Source organism: Lipotes vexillifer, unplaced genomic scaffold, assembly GCF_000442215.2.
Source record: "Lipotes vexillifer unplaced genomic scaffold, Lipotes_vexillifer_v1.1 scaffold982, whole genome shotgun sequence".
Lineage (NCBI taxonomy): Eukaryota > Metazoa > Chordata > Mammalia > Artiodactyla > Lipotidae > Lipotes > Lipotes vexillifer.
The window spans coordinates 2,537,146-2,557,800 of record NW_006789467.1 but is presented as its reverse complement, the minus strand read 5'-3'; the positions used below and the strand labels follow the sequence as shown (position 1 = coordinate 2,557,800).

At 55.6% G+C, this 20,655-nt stretch overlaps 1 protein-coding gene across 1 annotated transcript; it reads right to left on the bottom strand.

Annotated features, from left to right (window-relative positions):
- Window positions 1-4,372: 4,372 nt before the first annotated feature.
- On the bottom strand, window positions 4,373-12,818 carry ALDH3A1 (aldehyde dehydrogenase 3 family member A1). The gene is made up of 11 exons (XM_007462678.1): window positions 12,814-12,818; window positions 9,948-10,114; window positions 8,361-8,592; window positions 7,981-8,066; window positions 7,530-7,738; window positions 6,916-7,033; window positions 6,273-6,414; window positions 5,474-5,640; window positions 4,941-5,040; window positions 4,464-4,594; window positions 4,373-4,387 (listed from the first exon to the last, which is right to left on the bottom strand). Exons 2-11 carry the CDS (start codon window positions 10,107-10,109, stop codon window positions 4,373-4,375), a joined length of 1,362 nt encoding a protein of 453 aa, XP_007462740.1. The 5' UTR covers window positions 10,110-10,114; window positions 12,814-12,818.
- Between the last annotated feature and the right edge of the window lie 7,837 nt (window positions 12,819-20,655).

The following is a 20,655-nucleotide window of genomic DNA, read 5'->3' as shown; positions in this document are numbered from 1 at the left end:
AGCGGTTATGGTGGCAGTGCCACCTCCCAGCCCATGGCAGTGAGTTCAGAGGTGGGTCTCATTCCCCAGGTGGAGGAGTAACTCTGCAGGAGTGTCCTTCCCGTGCGTCCTGGGAGCTGTTCCTGGAGGCCTTGCTCAGTGCCTGCTCCTCCAGCCCTTCCTGTGTTTTTGTAGAGACCTAATTCCCTTCATCTATCATCTATGTATCTATCTATCATCTGGCCGTGCCACACCGCTTGTGAGATCTTAGTTCCCCGACCAGGGATTGAACCCGCGCCCTCAGCAGAGAAAGCGCTGAGCCCTAACCACTGGACCGCCAGGGAATTCCCCCTGATTCCCTTTATTTAATCTCTCTCTGTTGAAAACACCTGCAGTGGAGTCCATGTCCTGTTCTCAACCTGGCTGACACAGTCCCAGAGCAGATCTGGGGCAAGTCCTGTCTCTCCTCTTGGTTCAGAGCACAGAACACGGGGTCAGCAGTGGCCGGAGGGAGCAGCGGGTGTGCTCGGGGCTTTAGAATCAGGAGGCCCAGCTGGCAGTTGCTTCAGGGCTAGGGAGGGGAGCCCGGGAGGAAGGACTTGCCAGAAAGCATGAGCGGGCGTCTCAGGTAGGAGAACAAGCAGCCCTGCTGGGAAGACGCTGGGACAAGGAGAGACCAAGAGGAAGAGGAGAGATGGAACCAGCCAGGGGAGGGGAGGAGGGTAGAGTCTGTCCCAGACAAAGGACATCTTATCATCACGTATAACAAAGACTCCAAAGACAGGGCAGGGTCAAGTTGTTTCCATCTTTCTGAGCCCCCATTCTTAGCAGGTCTACTCGGCCTCGAGGAGACTGTCCTCATGGTCACAGGTGGCTGCACTATTCCAGGTGTCACATCCAGACACACCAACGTCTAAGAAGAGGACGCATCCCTTCTGCTGCTTCTGTTTTCATCAGGGAGGAACCTCTCCCAGAATCCACCCCCAGTAGACCTCCCCTCACACCCTACCGCCCACAACTGGGTGGTGTGCCCATCCCCACTGAGTCACTGGCTGGGAAAGCACACTTCAGTAGTGGCTTCTGCCAGGGGTGCTCAACCCTGGCAGAATATTAGAATCACTTACAGCACTTAAATGCGCACACACACACACACACACACACACACACACACACACACACACACACACAAAAAAAAACGTATATATTAATGCGCAGTTTCCACCCTGGAATGTAGACTAACTCAGGACCCTTGCTAACGACATGTTGATGAAGGCCCATCGACTGTTAACAAGCCTGTTAACTCGTGCGGGTCGCTGCTGGTGAGCCAGGCCGTGCGCGGGTGGGAGCAGGGGGCATATGGGAAATCTCTATACTTTCTGCTCAATTTTGCTGTGAACCTAAAACTGCTCTAAAAATTAAAGTCTATATAAAACTTGTTTTTAAAGCTCAGGATCCTAGGCATTAGTATCTTTTTAGAAGTTCCTAAAATTATTATAATATTCCAGCATGCCACCAGGGTTGAGGAACGATTGGTTTAGACTATTTGAGATTTCTCTCTGAGCTGGGGAAAAGGTGACCTTTCTCAGAGGCGAGTATCTGAACGAAATGGGGATTACTGTTACAGAGCGGGGAGGGGATGGAGTTGGCACAGACCACGAGGCACCTGCTACCCTCACCGAGGTCCGCAGTGTGGTCAGTCCAAGCCATCAGGGTGACTCTGGAGACATTCGGGGAAAGGAAGAGAGTCAGAGAAGGGCCATCCTGCTGTTGCCAGAGGGTGATGCTGGCCCACGGGAGTGGGAGATGGTACATTTCCCCGCTGTTCAACCTTGGCCAGAGGCTGCGGGTGGAGTCCGGGCAGTGGGGTGCAGGGAGCGGGGAGGCTGGGATGGGGGGGGACAGGAGTCCCTGCGGGTCGGGGTAGCTCTTGGGGGCCGTGGCCTACCTTCCCTCAGTCAGTTCCTCGAATCGGCCTCCCTCACTGGGGGCAGGTCCTCCATCATCGGAGCGGCACTGCCCTCCCGCCCGGGACTTTTCCCGTGTTTAGCGTCTGTGTCTGTGTTGCTGCCCGACGGCGACGGTCCTCTGCGGTTCCCAGCACCATTTCAGCTGGCAGGGGTGGGGTACAAGACGGGATGTGAGCGTGGAGACCCGTGGGCAACCCTCCCCCTCCCCCTCCCCTGCCTCAGTGAACCCCCAAGGCCTGCCCTGAGCCCGGGGGCCTCCATTAGCAGGGGGCTTCGAGGAGCAGAGCCCGGCCAACCTCCTGTCGGGTTACCCACAGCTGTCCTGGGGTCAGCCCGTTGCTGCCGCAGCACCCAGCCTTTCCTAAGTCACCCCAATCGAACGTGGCTCCTCGAGAGCACAGACCCTATCACCCTGTCACAGCACCCAGGACAGTCCACTCAAAAAATACTGGCTGAGCGAACAAACGAGTGGGGGAAATCTTCCCTTCTGTTCTGTAACGACAACAAAAGAAGGGACTGTGACCACAACAGAGGGTTTGCTTGTTTTATGTCTGAGAATGTAAACACTAGAAGCTCCACACGGTGGAAACAAAGGATGCTTTGCTAAGCTTGTGGTTATCCGGCTGAGAACCGGGAAGTCGCATCGGGAAGCACAGGGTGCCCTGTGCCCTCTGCCCAGCGTGACGGCCGTTTGTGAGGAGTAACCGGGAATGTCACCTGCTCTCGCTGCTGACCCGCGAGTGGGGATGGTTCTCGGCCATTTACGTTTTGGACAATGGCAGTTGTTTGGAAAGAATGAATCCGTTGTGCAAATATTTTTTCAGCCCATTCCTTAGTCCAGGAAAAAACGGTAGAAAGAGAAAACAGTAGATGGGATCACTGGGTGGAGGCGAGATCAAGGGGTTTTTCCGTTGTTTTCTTTTGAGTTAAATCTAGTTTGGAAATAGGATTAGTCCAGAACGGTCAGGTCTGGGACATCACAGTGAAACGGGCTTAGATCGTTATGTCTTGTTATAAAGACAGTAAGTGGGAAGAGGAGGAGGAGAGAAAGAGGGCTGATGGTGATTTTCCTGAAGGTGCTAACCTTCCCTTTGCAACAAGGCAGATCAGGCGTTTGGAAACCCCGAGCCGTCTTCTCCCCAAGCTGAGCGTTTCCAGCTCTCTCGACGCCTCCTCAAGCAAGGGTTTTGAGGAGACCCTCAAGTGCCACTGCAGGTGACACTTCCGTGGTTTCAGGAAGGAGCAGATGCTCCAGAGACGCGGCCCCGGTGAGCGGCGCAGGGAGCCCAGGCGACACTGCTTCCCTCGCCTGGTTTCCTCGTCTGGCTGCTGGTGGGTAGGGGTGGAGGAGAGAGGGGCGGCCCGGCGGGACTCCGTCCCCCGCACCCAGCGGGGCACACCTTTGAGCAGGATATGGTCTTTGCTGTTAATACAGCTTAAACCGCCAGGAGCTCAGGGCCAGGGCCAGAGACTTTAATGTGGGAGTAGAATCCGGGGAGGTGGGAGAACAGAAGTTGAGGGGGAGGGTGTTGGAAGGAGGGGTGGCCGGGCAGGGCCTGGGGAGGCTGCGGCCATGACGGTGGGCACACGGGTGGGAGCCCGGATGGACGGGAGTGGTTTGTGCAGAGAGCAGGGGACAGACGGGCTCGGACGGACAGGTCGGCCGGAGGAAGGAGGGCAGGGAAATGAGGTAGTAACTGCAGGGGCAGCAGGTCTGGAAAAGCCTTTGGTTTGGTTACTATTCAGTTATTTGATGTTTGCAAAGTAAGGAGCAGGTGTGCACAGTAGACATCCAGTGACACAGGGCCTTTCACCCTCTGCCCGGTCCCCCTTCGCTTCTCCTGGAGGGGACGAGGCACAGGTAGCAGCCAGTGGCCAGCCTCGGCCGGTCTTCCCCGGCTGCCCTGCTCTCCCCCTGGCGCGATTCCAGGCTCCTGCTCTGGCCCGCGCCCTGCTTCCCACGGTCCTCGCTGGACCCTGTCCTGGCCCCTCAGGCCAGACCCCGGGGCCCAGATGCTGCCGGCACTGAGGGTCCTGGGGCTGCCCCCGGCTACCCATCCTCCAGCCCCGGGACCATCACTCTGGAGTCACCCAGGGGGTCGTGTTGACCACCCACCGCGGGTCTCACCAGGGACCCCCGCCTTGGCCTCCACGGTCACCCCTCCACTGGACACACCTGAAATGGAGCCGACGTCCCCAAGTCCAGGGGCCCTGGGGCTAAAGTGAGGCTCCGGGGGGTGGAGGGCAATGGGGGGAACCAGAGAGGGTTGGGGGCGGGGCTGCAGACACGCACGCGCACACGTTCCTGGGCTGCTGGGAAACTTTATTGGTCTCTACTCTAGCGAGGGAGGCGAGGATGCCCTCGGAGCAAGAGCGGTGCCAGGAGCAGCCGTCCAAGGGCGCAGCACAGCGAGGCCAGGGCAGCTTCAGTGACGGGGCATCTGTGGGGGACACGAGGCGTGGTGAGGCCCTTGCCCAGGGCCCAGCGGCTCCCCGCACTGCCGCCCCGCCACTCACCTTGGCCGGGCTCGGCGGGTATCTGGCTCTGAGGGCCTCCTCATTCAGCAGAGGCCTCAGCAGGCAAGAGCGGCGGTGGGAGAAGGTCTCGAAGCTCTGCTCGCCGTGGTAGGACCCCACGCCGCTGCCCCCTGCGGGAGGAGCCGGCTCAGCGCGGCCCTGAGACCCCGACGCCCCTCCTGCGCCCCTTCTCCAAGCCGCCTGGGGGCCCCCGATCCCTGGGGTGTCCGCCGAGGCATCCACGCCAGGAACAGTGGCCAGGAAGAGCCCCATCCCAGCCCCGCCACTAGGTGGCTCTGTGACCTCTGGCGCGCGCGGCCCCAGGTGACCTCTGGGACCCTCTGGGGTCTCAAGGTTGAGTGTGGCTGATGGATGTGCCAGCAGAGGGAGAGGTCAGTGGGAGTCTGAGGCCCAGCCCAAGGGTGGGGGGGACACCCGCGGGGGGGCAGTGGGCCGTGAGCTCGGCCCCAGACTCACCCACGCCCCCATAGGGCAGCGAGGGCACGGTCGTGTGGACGATGACGTCGTTGGCCGTCACCCCGCCACTAGAAGTCTCCGCGATCATCTTCTTAATCACCTGCAATAGCCCCGGGGCTCAGCCTGCGGCCCCGGGACACCCAGGCCCTCCCCCTCCCCCTGCCTGGGCGCGTCCTGGAGCCGCAAGGACGCGGGAGCTGGTGAAGGCAGAGCCCCGGCCCCGGGCCGCTCCCGGCCCCGAGCCCCAGGCTGGGTTCCCCACTCTCCCCACGTAGTTTTGTGGGGAGATGGTAAGCGCAACAGTTCCCAGGACGGCGTGCGCGGCCGTCATCGAGGGGCTCACCGAGGGGCTCATCATCATCTCATTCAACGCTCTGTCCTGATTTCAGAGCTGAGAAGAAAGGGGCTCAGGAAGGTTAAGTGGTGAACAGTGAGGCTGGGATTTGCTCCCAGGTCTGTGAACCCCTGGATCCTGTTTGCAGGAGCGGCGCGCCCAGGGCCCCAGGACCCTGGAGGAGGGTCCCCCGGCTCACCTTGTCGTTTAGGGAGAAAACGTAGAGGGCCAGGGGCTTCTCGCGCTGGCTGATGAACTGGATGGCTTCCTCCAGGCCGCGCACACATACGATGGGCATTATGGGCCCGAAGACCTCCTCCTGCATCACCGGGGACTGGGGGTCCACGTCCACGAGGATGGTGGGGGCTGGAGCAGGGAAGAAGCCGGTGTCAGCCAGTGCAGAGACCCCAGCCCAGGCGTCTGGTTTCTCACCCAGCCCTTTACAGATAAGACCGGCAAGGCTTAGTGGGGGGGCAGGCACGGGGCCTCGTCCTGCCAGGCTCCATCCCGGCGGACCATGGAGAGAACGCTGGATTCACCTATACGGGGGGAGCCCGGGCTCCACACTTCAGGGGGCAGGCCCTGTGCCCCGCTAGCCACGTGAGCCGTGCTGGAGCTCTTCAGCCTCCTGGCAATTTTGGGGCCAAGTGGGGCCCCATCTGCTGGCCCTCCAGCCCAGGCACTGCGGGCCCCTCCCGCTCGGCACACCTGGGGCTCCTGTGGCCTCTGCTGAAGCTGCCGGGATGCAGAGGAGGTGAAGCCTCCTCTAGGCCTTGAGGGGAGGGGCTTCTGGGCTGGGGAGGGGCCTCCCAGGGGCTGTGTCCAGCTCCTGCCCGCCGAGAGGCCCAGAGCCAACCCGGGGCCACTGGTGAAAGTGACGGACACACAATATGGGGCTGCGTCTGCTCTTCAGGGGTGTGTGCCCACCCGCCGCCCGCTCGCGGGGCCTGGCAGCCCAGGCGGGCAGGCGGTGCTTTCCTGAAGGGCAGCGCACGCACCTATGTACCGGGTGGTCGCATCCCCGGTGCCCCCGTAGGCGACCTTCTGGCCCTCCATCAGGCCCATCACCCTCTGGAAGTGTAGGGAGTTGATGATTCTCCCGTAGTCGCGGGACTTCTTGGCATCCTCCCCGTAGAACTCCTGTGGAGGAGGGCCTCCAGGTGAGGATGTGGACCCTCATCACGGCCACAGGCTGTGAGGTCACTGGTGACCCCAACCTGGGAGCACATGTGGGCACCGCCCCGTGGAGCAGCAGTCGATGGCACAGCGACACCGAGAACTACAGAGCTGCCGCACCCTGGGCGCCCCCCCGACTTTCCTGGCACACGAAGTGCCGCAAGACAGCTGTGTTGTTTGAAAGAAATACACGCACAGCGTCTGGACATCACACTGGGACCAAACGCGTGCGTCTACAGCAAGGAGAATGGAGGGAACACACCAAGTCAGCAGCAACTGGCTTTAGGTGGTGGGATTCTGGGTGGAGCTTTTCCCCCTTCTTTATGCCTTTTAAGCTTTTCCAAATTATCAACAGTGAGTGTGGATTATTTTCATGATCAGAAAAAAATGAGCCAGTCTTTTCTCAAGTCCATGTCCATCTCACCACCTGGCAGCCTGTCACCCGCCCCTGGGGCCAACACTCACTTTCAGGGACTTTATGAGCTTCTCCACGATTTGGTTCTGGATGGAGGGGTCACACAGGATGTAATCGGGGGCCACGCAGACCTGGCCGCTGTTCATGAATTTCCCCCAGGCGATGCGTCTGTGAAGACCCCAGGTTAGATGACATATCGCCAGCCTGGGGGGCTCCCCGGGAACAGGCCTCTGGCTCAGTTAGCCCAGGGTCAGGGCACAAGGGGCTCTGCTGTGAGCCCCTTGCACCCCACTGGCTTCTAGATCCCATGACCCTGGACGTGCTCACAGGGCCTGCAGTGACCTCATCACTGACTGGCGGGGGGTGTCTGGCGTGGGCGGCCTTTATCCCCCTCTTTTCACAGCCTTGAGCCCTGCACAGCCAGGTGTCAGTGTGCTCAGGGTCCCACACCCCAGAAGGCTACGTGTGAGGGACACGAGGGCAGGGCTGTCCTGGACCCCTCCTCTGAGGGAAGCCTTTCCCGCACCTCTTCTGTGAGCATGGTACCTCCAGCCCCAGCTCCCGCCAGGACCACAGGCGCCCCGAGGGCAGGGGCCACGTCAGTGTCACTCAGAGTGAACTGCCGTCCGCCTGAGCTGGGGGGCAGCCAGGCCAAGCCCCTCACCTGCAGGCGATGTCCAGGTCACAGTCCTTGTCCACGTAGCAGGGGTTTTTGCCCCCCAGCTCCAGTGTGACGGGGGTCAGGTGCTTGGCCGCAGCCATCATGACGATCCTGCCCACCCCGGTGCTCCCGGTGTACAGGATGTGGTCAAATCTCTCCTTGAGCACCTCCGTGGTTTCGGGGACACCCCCACTGATCACCGGGTACAGATCCTTCCGAGACAGGACAGAGGTGAGGCTCAGAAAGGCCCACAGCCCCCTCCCCACGTGGCCGGGCAGTCGCCACCAAGTGGACCCCCTCTCGCGGCTCAGGGGCTCCAGTCACCCCAATGGGAGTGGCCAGCTGTCCTCAACCCACCTGTGGCTTGGGCCCTGGCTGCAAGAATTCACTATTTCTCAACCCCTGAAGACACAGCCCCGCCCCAGTTCTCCGTGTGCCCTGGAGAGTCTGTCACCTTGTCCAGGTACTGGGGGAGGATGGTGGCCAGCAGGCTCGCTGTGTTCTCACTCAGCTCCGACGGCTTGAGGACCACCGCGTTCCCTGCAGAGCACACGGAATCAGGGCCACGCTGGGGCCACCCCCCTGCTCTGCCCTCCCAGGGACCAAGGGCACATGGTGGGCGGTGAGGCTGTGTGGACATCTGAGCCTGGCTGGGCCTGGGCACCGGGAAGCCTGGTCCCCGCAGCCTCGTGTGAAACCTGGACCCTCCTATGGCTCCCTGACCCCAGGTCACCTCTTCGCACAGGCCTGCGCCCCCCACCCCAGGCCCTCCCCTCCGCAGTGGAGGATAGGGATCCCTCCTGGCTCCCCGACCCAGAACAGGGCTCACGGTACCTGCAGCAATGGCGCCCACCAGGGGCTGGATGGTGAGGTTGAAGGGGTAGTTCCAGGTGCCGATGATGAGAACCACACCCAGAGGCTCTGAGCGGATGTAGGACTCATCCTGCTGGGTCTGGGGCGTCCTTTCCACAGGCTCGTCCGCAGCCCACTCAGGGAGTTTCTGGATCATGTAGTCGATCTCCTCCAGGACGTACACGATCTCCTCATAGTAGGCGGTCCATTCGTTCTACAGCGAGAGGGCTCCGTGAGGCTTGCTGGCCCCAGGGTGAGGGCCACGCAGCCGGGGCTCCGAGCAGAGGCCCCAGGGCTGGCGGTGGTCCTGGCTCGCTGCTCCCCAGCTTTGTGACCCTGAATGACGCTCCTGACCTCAGTCTCCCAGTCTGCAAAATGGGAACATGACTGGACCTCATGCTCCAGGTGGGCCCATTGGACACAGCCTGGCTTGTTCTGCTGCCCACATGAAGGGGGCCATTCACCGGGGGCTCCCCAGCCCAGTGGGCCAGGCAAGAAGGCACAAGGGGGCAGAGCTGAGGATTAGCCTTCGAGTGGTGGGTCTGTGAGGGCCCCTTTCTGCCAGTGCTGGGGGCCCAGACAGGTTGGACACATCGAGTATGAGGTGCCCTCGGGCACCTCAGACCTGAGTAGTGATTTGAGGATCACTAGTGAGTTGGGGGGAACTGAGCTGAGGGGTGTCCGGGAAGGCTTATAGATGAAAACGAGACTTGAAGCCAGGACGGAGCCCTAAGAAGACCACCCTGATGAAGTGGCTTCAGGAAAGAGGCCACCAAAGAGAGTCAGGAGAAAATCCAGGAGACCCTCAGCCAGTGGAGGAAGCCAGTGTGGGGAGCTTCTGAGAGAGGGGTGCAAAGTGGGATACACAGCTCTTCCGTGAACTTTGGCTGTGCAGAGCAAGACAGAAGTCGTGAGGTCAGCACTGGGTTTTCTTGCCTTTGTTTTTTTGCTGTAAGATGAGAAATCTTGAGAGATTAAAAATAAATAAATAAATACAGCGGCAAAAGGCCAGGAAACGGTAGGGGGACGGGCTCCACAGCCCCTCTGTTCTCCAAGGCCAGGCGGACGGAAGGGTGGAAGCAGGCCCAAGTGACTTGGGGGCAGCGAGGGGGAGGGGCTGAGAATTCGGAGGGGTCTGATTTTGCCCAGGGGTGGGAGAGGATGGGGAGGGAGGGAGGGAGGACGCCCAGCAGAGCAGGCTGCCCTCCGCGCAGCCGGGCTGGGCTGTTCCCTGGTGTGGAGAACCCGGCCCGCAGGGGGCTGAGAGGTGAAGGAAAGAGGAGGCCGGAAAGGCGTGCCCTAGTGTGCTGGGCTGGGTGGAGAAGGGCGTGAAGCCAGGACGGGGGGATGACGGACCGGGCGCGTGGGACCTGGGGCGCTGCAGGACGCAAGAAGCCGGCGCGCCCCATCTCAGCGGCTGCACTTTCCCCTCCGTAAAAGGGTCCTGAGGCGCCCGGAGTGTTTTGGGGGCTAAGTGTCAAGAGCCAGGCGCAGAGCCTGGCCCGCGGCGCGCAGCCGACATCCTGGGCGCACGCAGCCAGCTCCTGCCCGCGGCCGGTCGGGGCGCACCTTGCGGAGGTCGGCGGCCAGCGCGCCCACGAGGTCCTTCTCGCGCTCGCGGATCAGGCGCCGCAGCCCCTCCAGCTGCTGGACGCGGCATTGTAGCGGGCGCGTCTTGCCCACGTTGAAGGCGGCTCTGGCCCGCTGCACCACCTCGCTGATTGTGTCCATGGTTCCTGAGGACAAAGAGCTCCTTGGAGCCAGGAGGAGGGCGTGCGTCCCCCGGCCGCCCACTGGGACCCGGGGCCCCCAGGGCAGCACCCACCCTCACTGGTAATTTTATAGGAAGAGAAAGATGTCCCTGGGAGCACCAGGAAATGGCCTCCTTTTGCCTTCTCAGCTCCCTAACTCTGTTGTCTTGGATTCTTCTGGCCATCGGCATACTCCTTCCCTGAGCAGGTGACAGACCCCCGCGGTGAGGACCCCAGGCAGTAGTGACCTGCGGTCCTAAGGGTGTCTACAGCTGCTGATGGTGGGTTCTTGGCAGGGTGCTGGGGGCAGGCCCTTCCTGGCATCTCTCAGGCCCCATGCCCACCTCTACCTTTGTGTAGAGCTGGTGACTCTCCCAGGCAATCACTCCAAGTGCTCTGCACACCCAACCAGGGCACTCTCCAGATCAGATTAAAGGACACGGGTCGTGATTCCACACCCACGCTGATTAAAGAAAACCCAGCATCAGGATTCTCACACCACCTTTCTGGCTGAGCCGACATTCTCAAAAGCACTGGCGGCTTCCCAGACAGAACCAGGCTTGGTGTCTAAACCCGTGTGTGCCTGTAACACCTGTGAGACAGACCGACTCACAGAGCTTCAGAATTCCGCAAAAAAGCTACCCGTACAGGAGACCATGCTGGCGAAGTGGGATGGCTCTGCTGGGAGGCATTTGGCTATGCCCAGCAAAAACCTTTAAAATCTATTTCTCTGTGACGTACTAGGGCCACGTTCAGGAGCTCGTAGAAATGAGCGCATTCCTAAACATTCATGAACAAGAAAGTTCATCGGGCTTATACATAACAGAGAGATACTGGAAACATCCTAAATGTCCATCAGCAGGAGACAATTTCAAAGACGTCTGCTGCACCCACGTGCCAGGTGATCGTGCAGTAATTAGGACAGAGATGGACAAGTGTTTCAGCACCTTTATAAGGGCGCTCTCTGTACCAGATGTGTCCCGGGCATGAGGGATAAGAAACAAAACAGGTTCCAGAACAACAGATACCCCAGGCGTGTGCGTGCCTGTTCACGCGAGAGCCCAGAGGGGCGGCCCCGGCCCCCCACCCCCACCCCACGTGGTGACTGCGGGGGGATGGGAGGTTGGGGGTGGATTAGAGGTGATCTTCGTTTTCACCTTCTGGAGGGCTTCACTTTTTTGCAGTGAACTTGCATTTTTAAAAAATATTTGTTACCTTTTTGAATAGGTAACCCGCTCATGGTAGAAAATGTAAAAGATACAAAAGGGACACAGAGAAAAGTAAACGTTCCTCCTCCCTTCTCCCCCAGCAATTCTTCCTGTCCTCCAAGAGGTTCCCACCCACTTTCAGACACGGTGTAACCTCTGACATCAGAAAAAAAACCACAATAAGGCTATTTCCATTTGGCAAAAAAATTAAATACCATATCTACATATATGTAGATACACATATATGTAGATATGGTATATATAATACATATGGTATATGTGTATATATTACCATACATGGTATATATAAATTTTTTGCAAAATGGAAATAGCCATTTATAGATGTATATGTATGCACGTGTGTATATGTATATATATATGAAATCCTGCTTGAATTCCAGCAAGTGGCTTCTGGTTCCTCCCATCACGTCCCCTCTCCACAGCACTGACCCCTACCCTGGCTTTCGGCATGGAGAGGAGGGCCCTGCTGGCATCCAGGGCGCCCCAAGCCTGGGGTGCCACGGCCCCCTCCCTAGGTCCGACGGGAAATCGGAGGGAGCCCTCTGGGATCCCTCGGCCCAGCCTGCCATGGGCCAGGCCACCCTGCTGACCGTGAACCCAGCCACACAGCCCGGCAGGAAGGTCCTGCTTCCCTCCCCAGCCTCACGTGGGCAAACCAGGGCAGCAGCCTCTGGCCATCAGCCACCAAGGCCTGGCGGCTCAGGGCGGAAGAGCTGGTGGGAGGGAGACCGGGAGGGCTGGCCCCCAGCTCAGCACTCAGAACCACGTGGTCTCTGGGAAGGAGCTTCCTTTGCGGGCAGCGTTAACAGCAGTGTCGCTTCTCAGTCATTACAAAGGTTAAGGGCGCCGGAAAGTAGCTAACGTTGCACTTGATACCCCAGTGGGAGCAGCTGGAATTAGTCCCCCAGGACCCATTCTTCTTCCCACACCCCTGCATCCCGCCTGCTTCACCTGTGCCACTGTTTCCAGGTGTCATCATCCCCTTTGATCCTCACAAAAATCCTTGCTCTGTAGGAGCACCCACCAAGAAGGAGCCGTTACGAGTCCATTTTACAGATGAGGAAAGTGAGGCCAATAGACGTGCAATAAATGCTCTGTCTTTGGCCTCCCAGTTAGCAAGTAGCAAAGTCAGGATTTGAACCCGCTTCTGTCTCTATCTCATGCTGCTCGTGCCTTTAACTACAGGACTCTGCTGCCCCTGGGTGACTGAATCAAGGCTTCTCACCCACCGTCCCCTGGGTCCCCCAGCTCCAAGGGTCCCCGGGGCCTCCACCTCCCTGTGGCAGGGGTGGTAGAGCTGCCAGACGTGAGCTTCGGGCCCTTGGGGCAGCCAGCCGCGGATTCTCAGACGATGTTCCTGGGTGTGGGGAGGACCAGCCACAGAGGTGGACCCGCTGCTGGCCAGGCTGCAGCTAGAGATCTCTAGGAGGAGAAGAGGACGGGGAAGAGACTTACCTTCGACACAGGTTCCCCCGAGGCTGGAGCTCCAGGAATGGGCATCAGCCTAGAGGGGATGCATTTAAGGACCCTTCTCCCCGCCCCCTGGGCCCTTGGAGTCCCTGCCCAGGAAGTTTGCATAACAAGAACAAAACAGTTTTCAAACGAGGGGTGTAGAAATCCGGCCCTCTGCTCCCAGTTTGGGGGATTAGGCCTGGGGTTGTCTGCTTTTGTTCTGCTCAGAAATGCAAGCATGTGTCTGTGGAGGTTTGGGCGGGGCCGGGTCCAGTCTTCCAAAGGAGCCCCTGTGCTTGCCTGGGGCGTAGGGCTGCTGATTGATTCAACCTGACCTGACTGCTGCCAGATTTTCCAAGTGCAATTGCCAGCTGCTGTCCTCCCGACCTCCCTGATTACATAAGGGCGGGGGAGGTACAGTCACAGTGAGCGTGCACGCAGCTACCCGAAGACGCCCCATCAAGGTGAGATCTCTAAGCCTGGGGAATCGCAGGCCGGGGCTTTCTACACAAGGCCCCACCAATACGTGGGTCTGCCCACTTGTTGAATAGCAGAGAAGAGGGCCGCGGACCAGTACCGACTGCCAGGAACCTCCCCAGTGAGGTCGGTCACCCACGGAGCCAGAGATGCTTGGGCAGAGAGGACTCTGGGATAACAGATGTTTGCTGGGCATCTGCTCAGTGGGGATGGAGGCCTGTGTGGAAGACACATCTGGCCACTTCTCACACCGCCCCTGCTACCTGGACTCTGGGCTTCCTCCCACTGGGCACTTCCTGCCACCCTCACCCACCAGCCTTGCTTCCCTACAGGCCCCTGCAGAGGTGCTCTTCCCTCTCCCCTCCCTCCCCCTGGAATGCCCCTCCCGTACAGCCACCCACCACCCACGTGGCTCTGCTCACCACCCGCATCATCACGCTTCCTCCTCTTCCTCCACCAGACCATGTATCACCCTCTGAGATGCTATTTGTCTACTTATTTTGTTTGTCACCTGCCACCCTCCAACTAGAATTTGCTTTGTTCACTGCTGTATCCCCAGCACCCAGAACACTGTCTGGCACATAGTAGGTGCTCAATAAATGAATGACGGAATAAACAGAAAGTTTCAAAATAATATGAACCCTATAGTGGCTGGAATATGCACAAGATGCTACAGGGCCTCAGATGAGAGTCCCGAGGGAGGGAAACGGAGTCTGAGCTGAATGGGAGGTATTTAGGCTTGGAACAGCAAAAGCAAAGGCACAGAGGCAGGAAACAAAGTCGTGTGTCTTCACAGTTATTAAGGTGCTATTAAAAAACGTAACTAATGGGAAAAGAATTTGAAAAAGAATAGGGACATGTATATATATATGACTGAATCACTTTGCTGTACACTGAAACTATCACAACATTGGGTTTTTTTGTTTGTTTGTTTTTTAATATTTGGAAACTTTATTTTAATGAACAATTCTTTTCCGGTGTGATTTTATTTTATTATTATTATTATTTTTTGGCCGTGCTGCGTGGCATGTGGGATCTTACTTCCCCAACCAGGGATCGGACCCACTCCCCCTGCATTGGAAACGCGGAGTCTTAACCACTGGACCACCAGGGAAGCCCCAACATCGTTAATCAACTATACTCCAATATAAAATAAAAAGTTAAAAAACTGAAAGAAAAAATAAAATTGTAATTGAACCTGTGGGAGATGCATATTCCCAGGCTCCACCTGCTCGACAAAATCAGCAACTCTGGGATGAGGCCCAGCCATTGGTGGTGTAACAAGTCCTCCAGGTGATTCTGATGCCTCCAGGTGAAGTTGGAGAACCAGTGACTAACCAGTTACTGATAACAGTTTACTGGGAGGAGTTCCCTTTGATCTGTGTTTTTATTCCTTTAAGGAATTGCTATAAGAAAATCATATTATTTATTGTTGAATATCTGCTACATGTTACAAACACATATATGGATTTATAAAATTATAGTTTGTAACTATATAAAGCTGGGAAGATTGATGGTAATGATGTGAATATGAGAGAGATTTTATATTGGCCTGTGACACAGAATTCAGTTTACATGTTTCAAGTGGCCAAGGAACTAGGGTGATGGCATAAAACCTTATGAGAAATTGTTCTAAGGAACGAATAAAAAGTTTGCAGTGGCAAACGTGAAGTCATCAGGTGACAGCAGGTGTGACACGAGGCATTATTCCAGGGACGCATCACAAATCTGGGGCTGCCTGTGGTCATCACGGCCAGCACTCAGGCAGCAGTCACTTGTGCCGTGACTGAACGCATGGGGCCTTTGGTGACAATTCCTGAACGCATGGGGCCTTTGGTGACAATTCCACAAGGGGGGGGGGGTGTTATTCTCCCCACTTTATATAAGGGGGACCAGAGACTTGTAAGAATGTTGGTCCAGCCTCTCACTGCTCACAGGTGGCAGAAGAAGCCCTTGAACCCACCAAAGCCCGGGCTCACTCACCGAATGCAAGCCGTCTCCCCGGAAGTGAGATGCAGCCAAAGCAACCCCAACAGGAAGTGACGTAGTCCATGCCCGTTCCTCACGGGGGTGCCCTCCTGCCCTCCTCCTGAGCGTTCTGATTATCATTACACAGACGGTTCCAACCGACCTGGGGATCTGGTTCCTCAGGCTAAGTGAATGGATGGAAAGAGGAAGGATGACGGGGAAGAACAGCTGTGAAGAACAGCGAGGAAGATGCCGACTGGAAGGATCAGTTCCATTTACAACAGCATCAGACAGAAGAAGTAAATTTAAATGTAAACTTAACAAAAGAAGTGTAAGACTTATACACTGAAAATTGCAACACATCGTCGAAAAAAATTAAAGATCTAAATAAACGAAAAGAAATCACAAGTTTGTGGATTGAAAAACATAATACTGTTAAGGTGACAGCACTCTCCAAATTGACTTACAGATTCAATGCAATTCCTGTTAAAATCCCAGCTGGCTTTTTTTTTTTTTTTTTTTTCAGGAGTAGAAAAGCTGATCTTAAAATTCGTATGTAAATGCAAGGGACCAAGAAGAGCCAGAACAATCTTGAAAAAGAAGAACAAAGCTGGAGGATTCAGTTTCAAAAGTATAACAACGCTGCAGAGATCATGATACTGGCATAAAACAGACAAGCAGATCAATGGAATAGAGCCGAGAGTCCAGAAACAAACCCTTACACGTGTGGCCAACTGACTTTTGACAAGGCTGCCAAGACAGTTCAGTGAGGAAAAAGAACAGTCTTTGCAACAAAAGGCACTGGGATGACGGAATATCCACATGCAAAAGGATGAACGTGGACCGTTACCTCACACCATATGCAAAAATTAACTCAAAATGGATCATCGACCTAAATGTAAGAGCTAAAACTATAAAACTTCTACAAGAAAACACAGGAGTAAATCTTCATGTCCTTGGGTCAGGCAATGGTTTCCTAGATAACAAGACCAAAAGCACAAGTGACAAAAGAAAAAAATAGCTAATTGGACTACATCAAAGCGTGGGCTTCCCTGGTGGCACAGTGGTTAAGAATCCGCCTACCAATGCAGGGGACACGGGTTCGAGCCCTGGTCCGGGAAGATCCCACATGCCGCGGAGCAACTAAGCCCATGCGCCACAGCTACTGAGCCTGCGCTCTAGAGCCCGCAAGCCACAACTATCGAAGCCCACGCACCTAGAGCCCGTGCTCCGCAATAAGAGGAGCCACCACAACGAGAAGCCCTCGAACTGCAACAAAGAGCAGCCCCTGCTCGCCACAACTAGAGAAAGCCCACGTGCAGCAACAAAGACCCAATACAGCCAAAAATAAATAAATTAATTTCTTAAAAATGTCAAAGCATTTGTGCTGCAAATTATACCAGCAAGAAAGTGAAAAGAAAACCCACAGACTGGGAGAAAATATTGGCAAATCATGTATCTGATAAGGGACTTAGAGTATATAAAAAACTATTACAACTCAACTTTTATCGTTTGTCAATAGTAGACAAATAACCCAATTTAAAAATGGGTGAAGGATTCCAAAGAAGATATACAAACAGCCAACAAACACATGAAAAGACGCTTGGCATCATTCGTTATTAGGGAAATGAAAGAGAAAACCACAATGAGATACCACTTTCCAGCCACTAGCGTGGCTATTAAGAAAAAACAAAAAAAGGCAGAGAATAAGAAGTGTTGGCGAGGAGGTGGCGAAATTGAAACTCTCCTACACAGCTGGTGGGGATGTACAATGGTGCAGCCACTTTGGAAAACAGGCAGTTCCTCAAAGAGTTAAACACAGAGCTACCATATGACCCAGCAATTCCACTCCTAGGTCTACACCCAAGAGAAAGGAAGACCTGTGTCCACACAAACATTTGTACATGAATGTTCACAGCAGCATGATTCATAAGAGCCCCAAAGTGGAAACAACCTAAATGTCCATTAACTGATGAATGGATAAACGAAACGTGGTGTATCTGTACAATGGAACATTATTACGCCGTAAAAAGAAATGAAGTTTGGATACATGCCTCACCACGGATGAGTCTTGTGGACATTATGCTGCAGACACATAGGACTACGTAGTGTACGACTGATTCCATTCATATGAAACGTCCAGTAAAGGCAAATTTATAGAGACAGAAAGTAGGTTAGGGGCTGCCTGGGGCTGAGAAAAGGGGGTGGGGGCAGAGGGCGAGGATTGACTGCTAACGGGTACAGGGTTTTTTTAGGGGGACAAACGTGTTCATGATTAGGTTGTGGGGATGTCTGCACAAAAAACTAAAAAAAACATTGAGTTGTACACCAAAATGAATAACATGGTGTTGAACTGTATCTCAATGAAGCTATTAAAATATGTATATCATATTCAGTAGCCTCACTCTGAGAAAACAGGAAAATGCATTAGGAAAATGTGGAATCTCCCCTACAGAGAACTGAAAATCATTTACGTAGATCACGCCCCCCAGGAGGAGGTGGAGTGTAACCCTCTTTTCTTACGTGTGGGATGTGTGTAGTAACTTCTTTCCAAAGAGGCCAGGGTGGACTGGTCAGGGGAGTAACTCTACACAGAAGAAACTGATGAACACGACCTCAGCGGGTGTTCAAGGTCAAGGTCATGGCGACCCCATGTTCCCTGGATACCACGTGATAAAAACCGGCGCTTCCACTCTGTGGTCTGCTTCCCCAAACCCAAACCCCCAGTCTAACCATGAGATGAACATCAGACATGCCCAAACTGAGGGAAGTTCAACAAAATACCTGACCAGCCCTCCTCAAAACCATCAAGGTCACCAAAACAAGGGAAGTCTGAGCCCAGAGGAGCCTGAGGAGATGGGACAGTAAATGGAAGGTGGTCTCTGGATGGGATCCAGGGACAAAAAAGGGACATTCGGCACAAACCAAAGAAACCTGGAGAGAGCATGGGCTTCGGTTAATAACACACACCAGCATCGGTTCACTAGCTGCAATAAACAAGATATCGGCAATAGGGGATCCACGTGCAGATGACTCAGGAACTCTCCGCAATGTCTTGGCAATTTTTCTGTAAATCCAAAACAATTCAAAAGTAAGATTTTTATTTTAAAATCTCATCTGGAGGCAGCACGCAGGGTGAACGAGTGCTAGCTCAGGGGTCGCCAGCTGTGAGGCCTGGGAAAGGCGCTTACCCTCCCGGGGCCCCATTTCCCCATCAGTTAAAATACAGGCGCCAGAATCACGAGCAGTTGTGTGGGACCCTGAGGAGGCGACACGCGTGAAAGGACTCTGGAAAGTGAAATTCCTTCCAAAATCATCCACGGAAAGAGGTAAGCTTCAGTGAGCTGCGCCACTGACCCAAGCTAACCTGCTCGTCTTCCTAATGTAATACTGGCACTAGATCTTTGCCGCGGGAGCCCTTCAGCCTCCAGGCGGGCTGCCCTTCCTCCTCCCGTCGTCCCCACTGCTTTCCCAGTCCGGCACCGGCTCCCCTGCTGTCGCCTGGTGGATGCCCCCCTCCTGGCACCATGGGTGTCGCCTCCCCACTGAGATCCCACCAGGTAAACTTCCCGTAACAGTGCTGGGGCTCACTGGCCTAGAGGGCTGACTGCTGGGGCCTGGCTGGAGCGAGGGGGACAGCGTGGGTGGGGCAGGTTGGACTCGGCTTCGCCCAGCAGTTCTGACCTCGGGGTCCCCCCCGCCGCTGTCCTGGGTTCCTGGGTGCAGCGCTGTGCCACTTGAGGACACTGGGATTTCAAATACTGTTTAGAGAGCTTCTCCCCGGACAGCGGACAGCGGCAAGGAGAGCGGACCGGCTGCATGTCTGGGAAAACGCAGGAAGGATCTCCGGGGGGGTCCCTTCCCCTCTATCTGCCCTGAGGGCAGAGACTTGGGTCCGAGAAGCTGCAGGTGTGCATCCTGGGAAGTCAGTGGGAGGAAGAGGGAAGCTTCCCCAGGGATGCTGCAAAGGTCCCCCACTGTCACCCGACCCTGACCTTCCCCTGTGCAGGCTCCCAGGAAGCACCCAGGAAGCCAAGGCTGAGTTGGAACAAAGGGCAGCCCGGGGCCGGAGGGGGCAGGGCTGCGCGACCCGGCAAAGTGCAAGTCACGGTGAGCTGGGCGCCTGGCCCGACCCCGCCCGGAGCCCCTTCCTGCTGGGGGGCAGGCCCGGGCGGCCTGGCACTCCTGCTTCTTGAGCGTGGGAAGCCGCACCCCGATTCCTGACAAACACGAGTGCACCCCATCGCACACCAAGTCTGATATTTACTCTAACAAGGGCGAGAATCTCTCCGTTTTATTTCTGCATGGTGATCACACAAATATAATTCCGTGAACCTGCACAACGTGATGATTAGTTTTTAGAGCCGCCCTTTCCTTTCACACATAACTGGCTTGCCTCTCCCTCTGTCAGCACCCCGTAAAATTCCAGTGTGAACCCCCTGTGTTTTTCTCAGTGCTTATATAACATCCGATAAAGTTAAATGTACATGACACACTGGGGGCTGTCGCTGTTTCTAAAACAGGGGCTCATCAGACACGGGTTCTGATCCCCCGCTGCCTCAGACCGCGGGATCCACTCTGTTCCCTCTCGCAGCTGTTTAGTATTAATATCAACAACGTTTGATGTGCACAGGACCAGAATGCTCCCTGTTGAGGGGAAGCCACCTGGCTTCCAGCTTTTGACCGATGCTCCATAAGCCTCCTTGAACTTATGGGTGTTTTTATTTCTCTGTAACAGAATCCCAGGAATGTTGGCATTTTTGATTTCCTGCGTGTTGCCCGATGGATTTCTGCAAGGCGGTCCCTGGAGGCCAGCAGGCTGTCCGGGCCCTGGTCCAGTCAGGCAGCCAGTGCCCTGCGTTCTTGCCGCTTCTCGGCTGTTCCCTGACCCCAGCGGGCGGGCTGGTGCATTGTCACACCTGTGCCGGCCACAGGCCTTCGCCCCACTTCTCTTCTGTGTTTTCCTTGTCAACGTTTAAGAGCTCTTGCTGTTACAGCTGTTGAATCACCAGTACTCTCCTTGATCCGTCACTTGTCCGTGGACTGGATTTATCGCACCTTTTGCTACACACGAGTTTTAGTATAGCCAGCGAGAACTCTTCTGTTTTAGTTTGAATGAAGAGGGTTCTCTCTCCCGTCCTATGTGGTTCATCTAATTCTCGGGACATTCTTGTAAGATTTGTATTATTATTTACTCTGAGCCCATCAAGAGACTATTTTATCAATAATGCGGACGTCCCCTATATGAGCTTATTTAATCCTCACAACTGCAAAGAGGTAGGAACCATTATGATGTCCATTTTATAGATAGGAAACGGAAACACAGAGAGGCTAAGTAATTGGCCTAAGGTCACACAGCTGGTAAGTGACAGAGCCAGGCCTCACCTGGCATCGATTCCT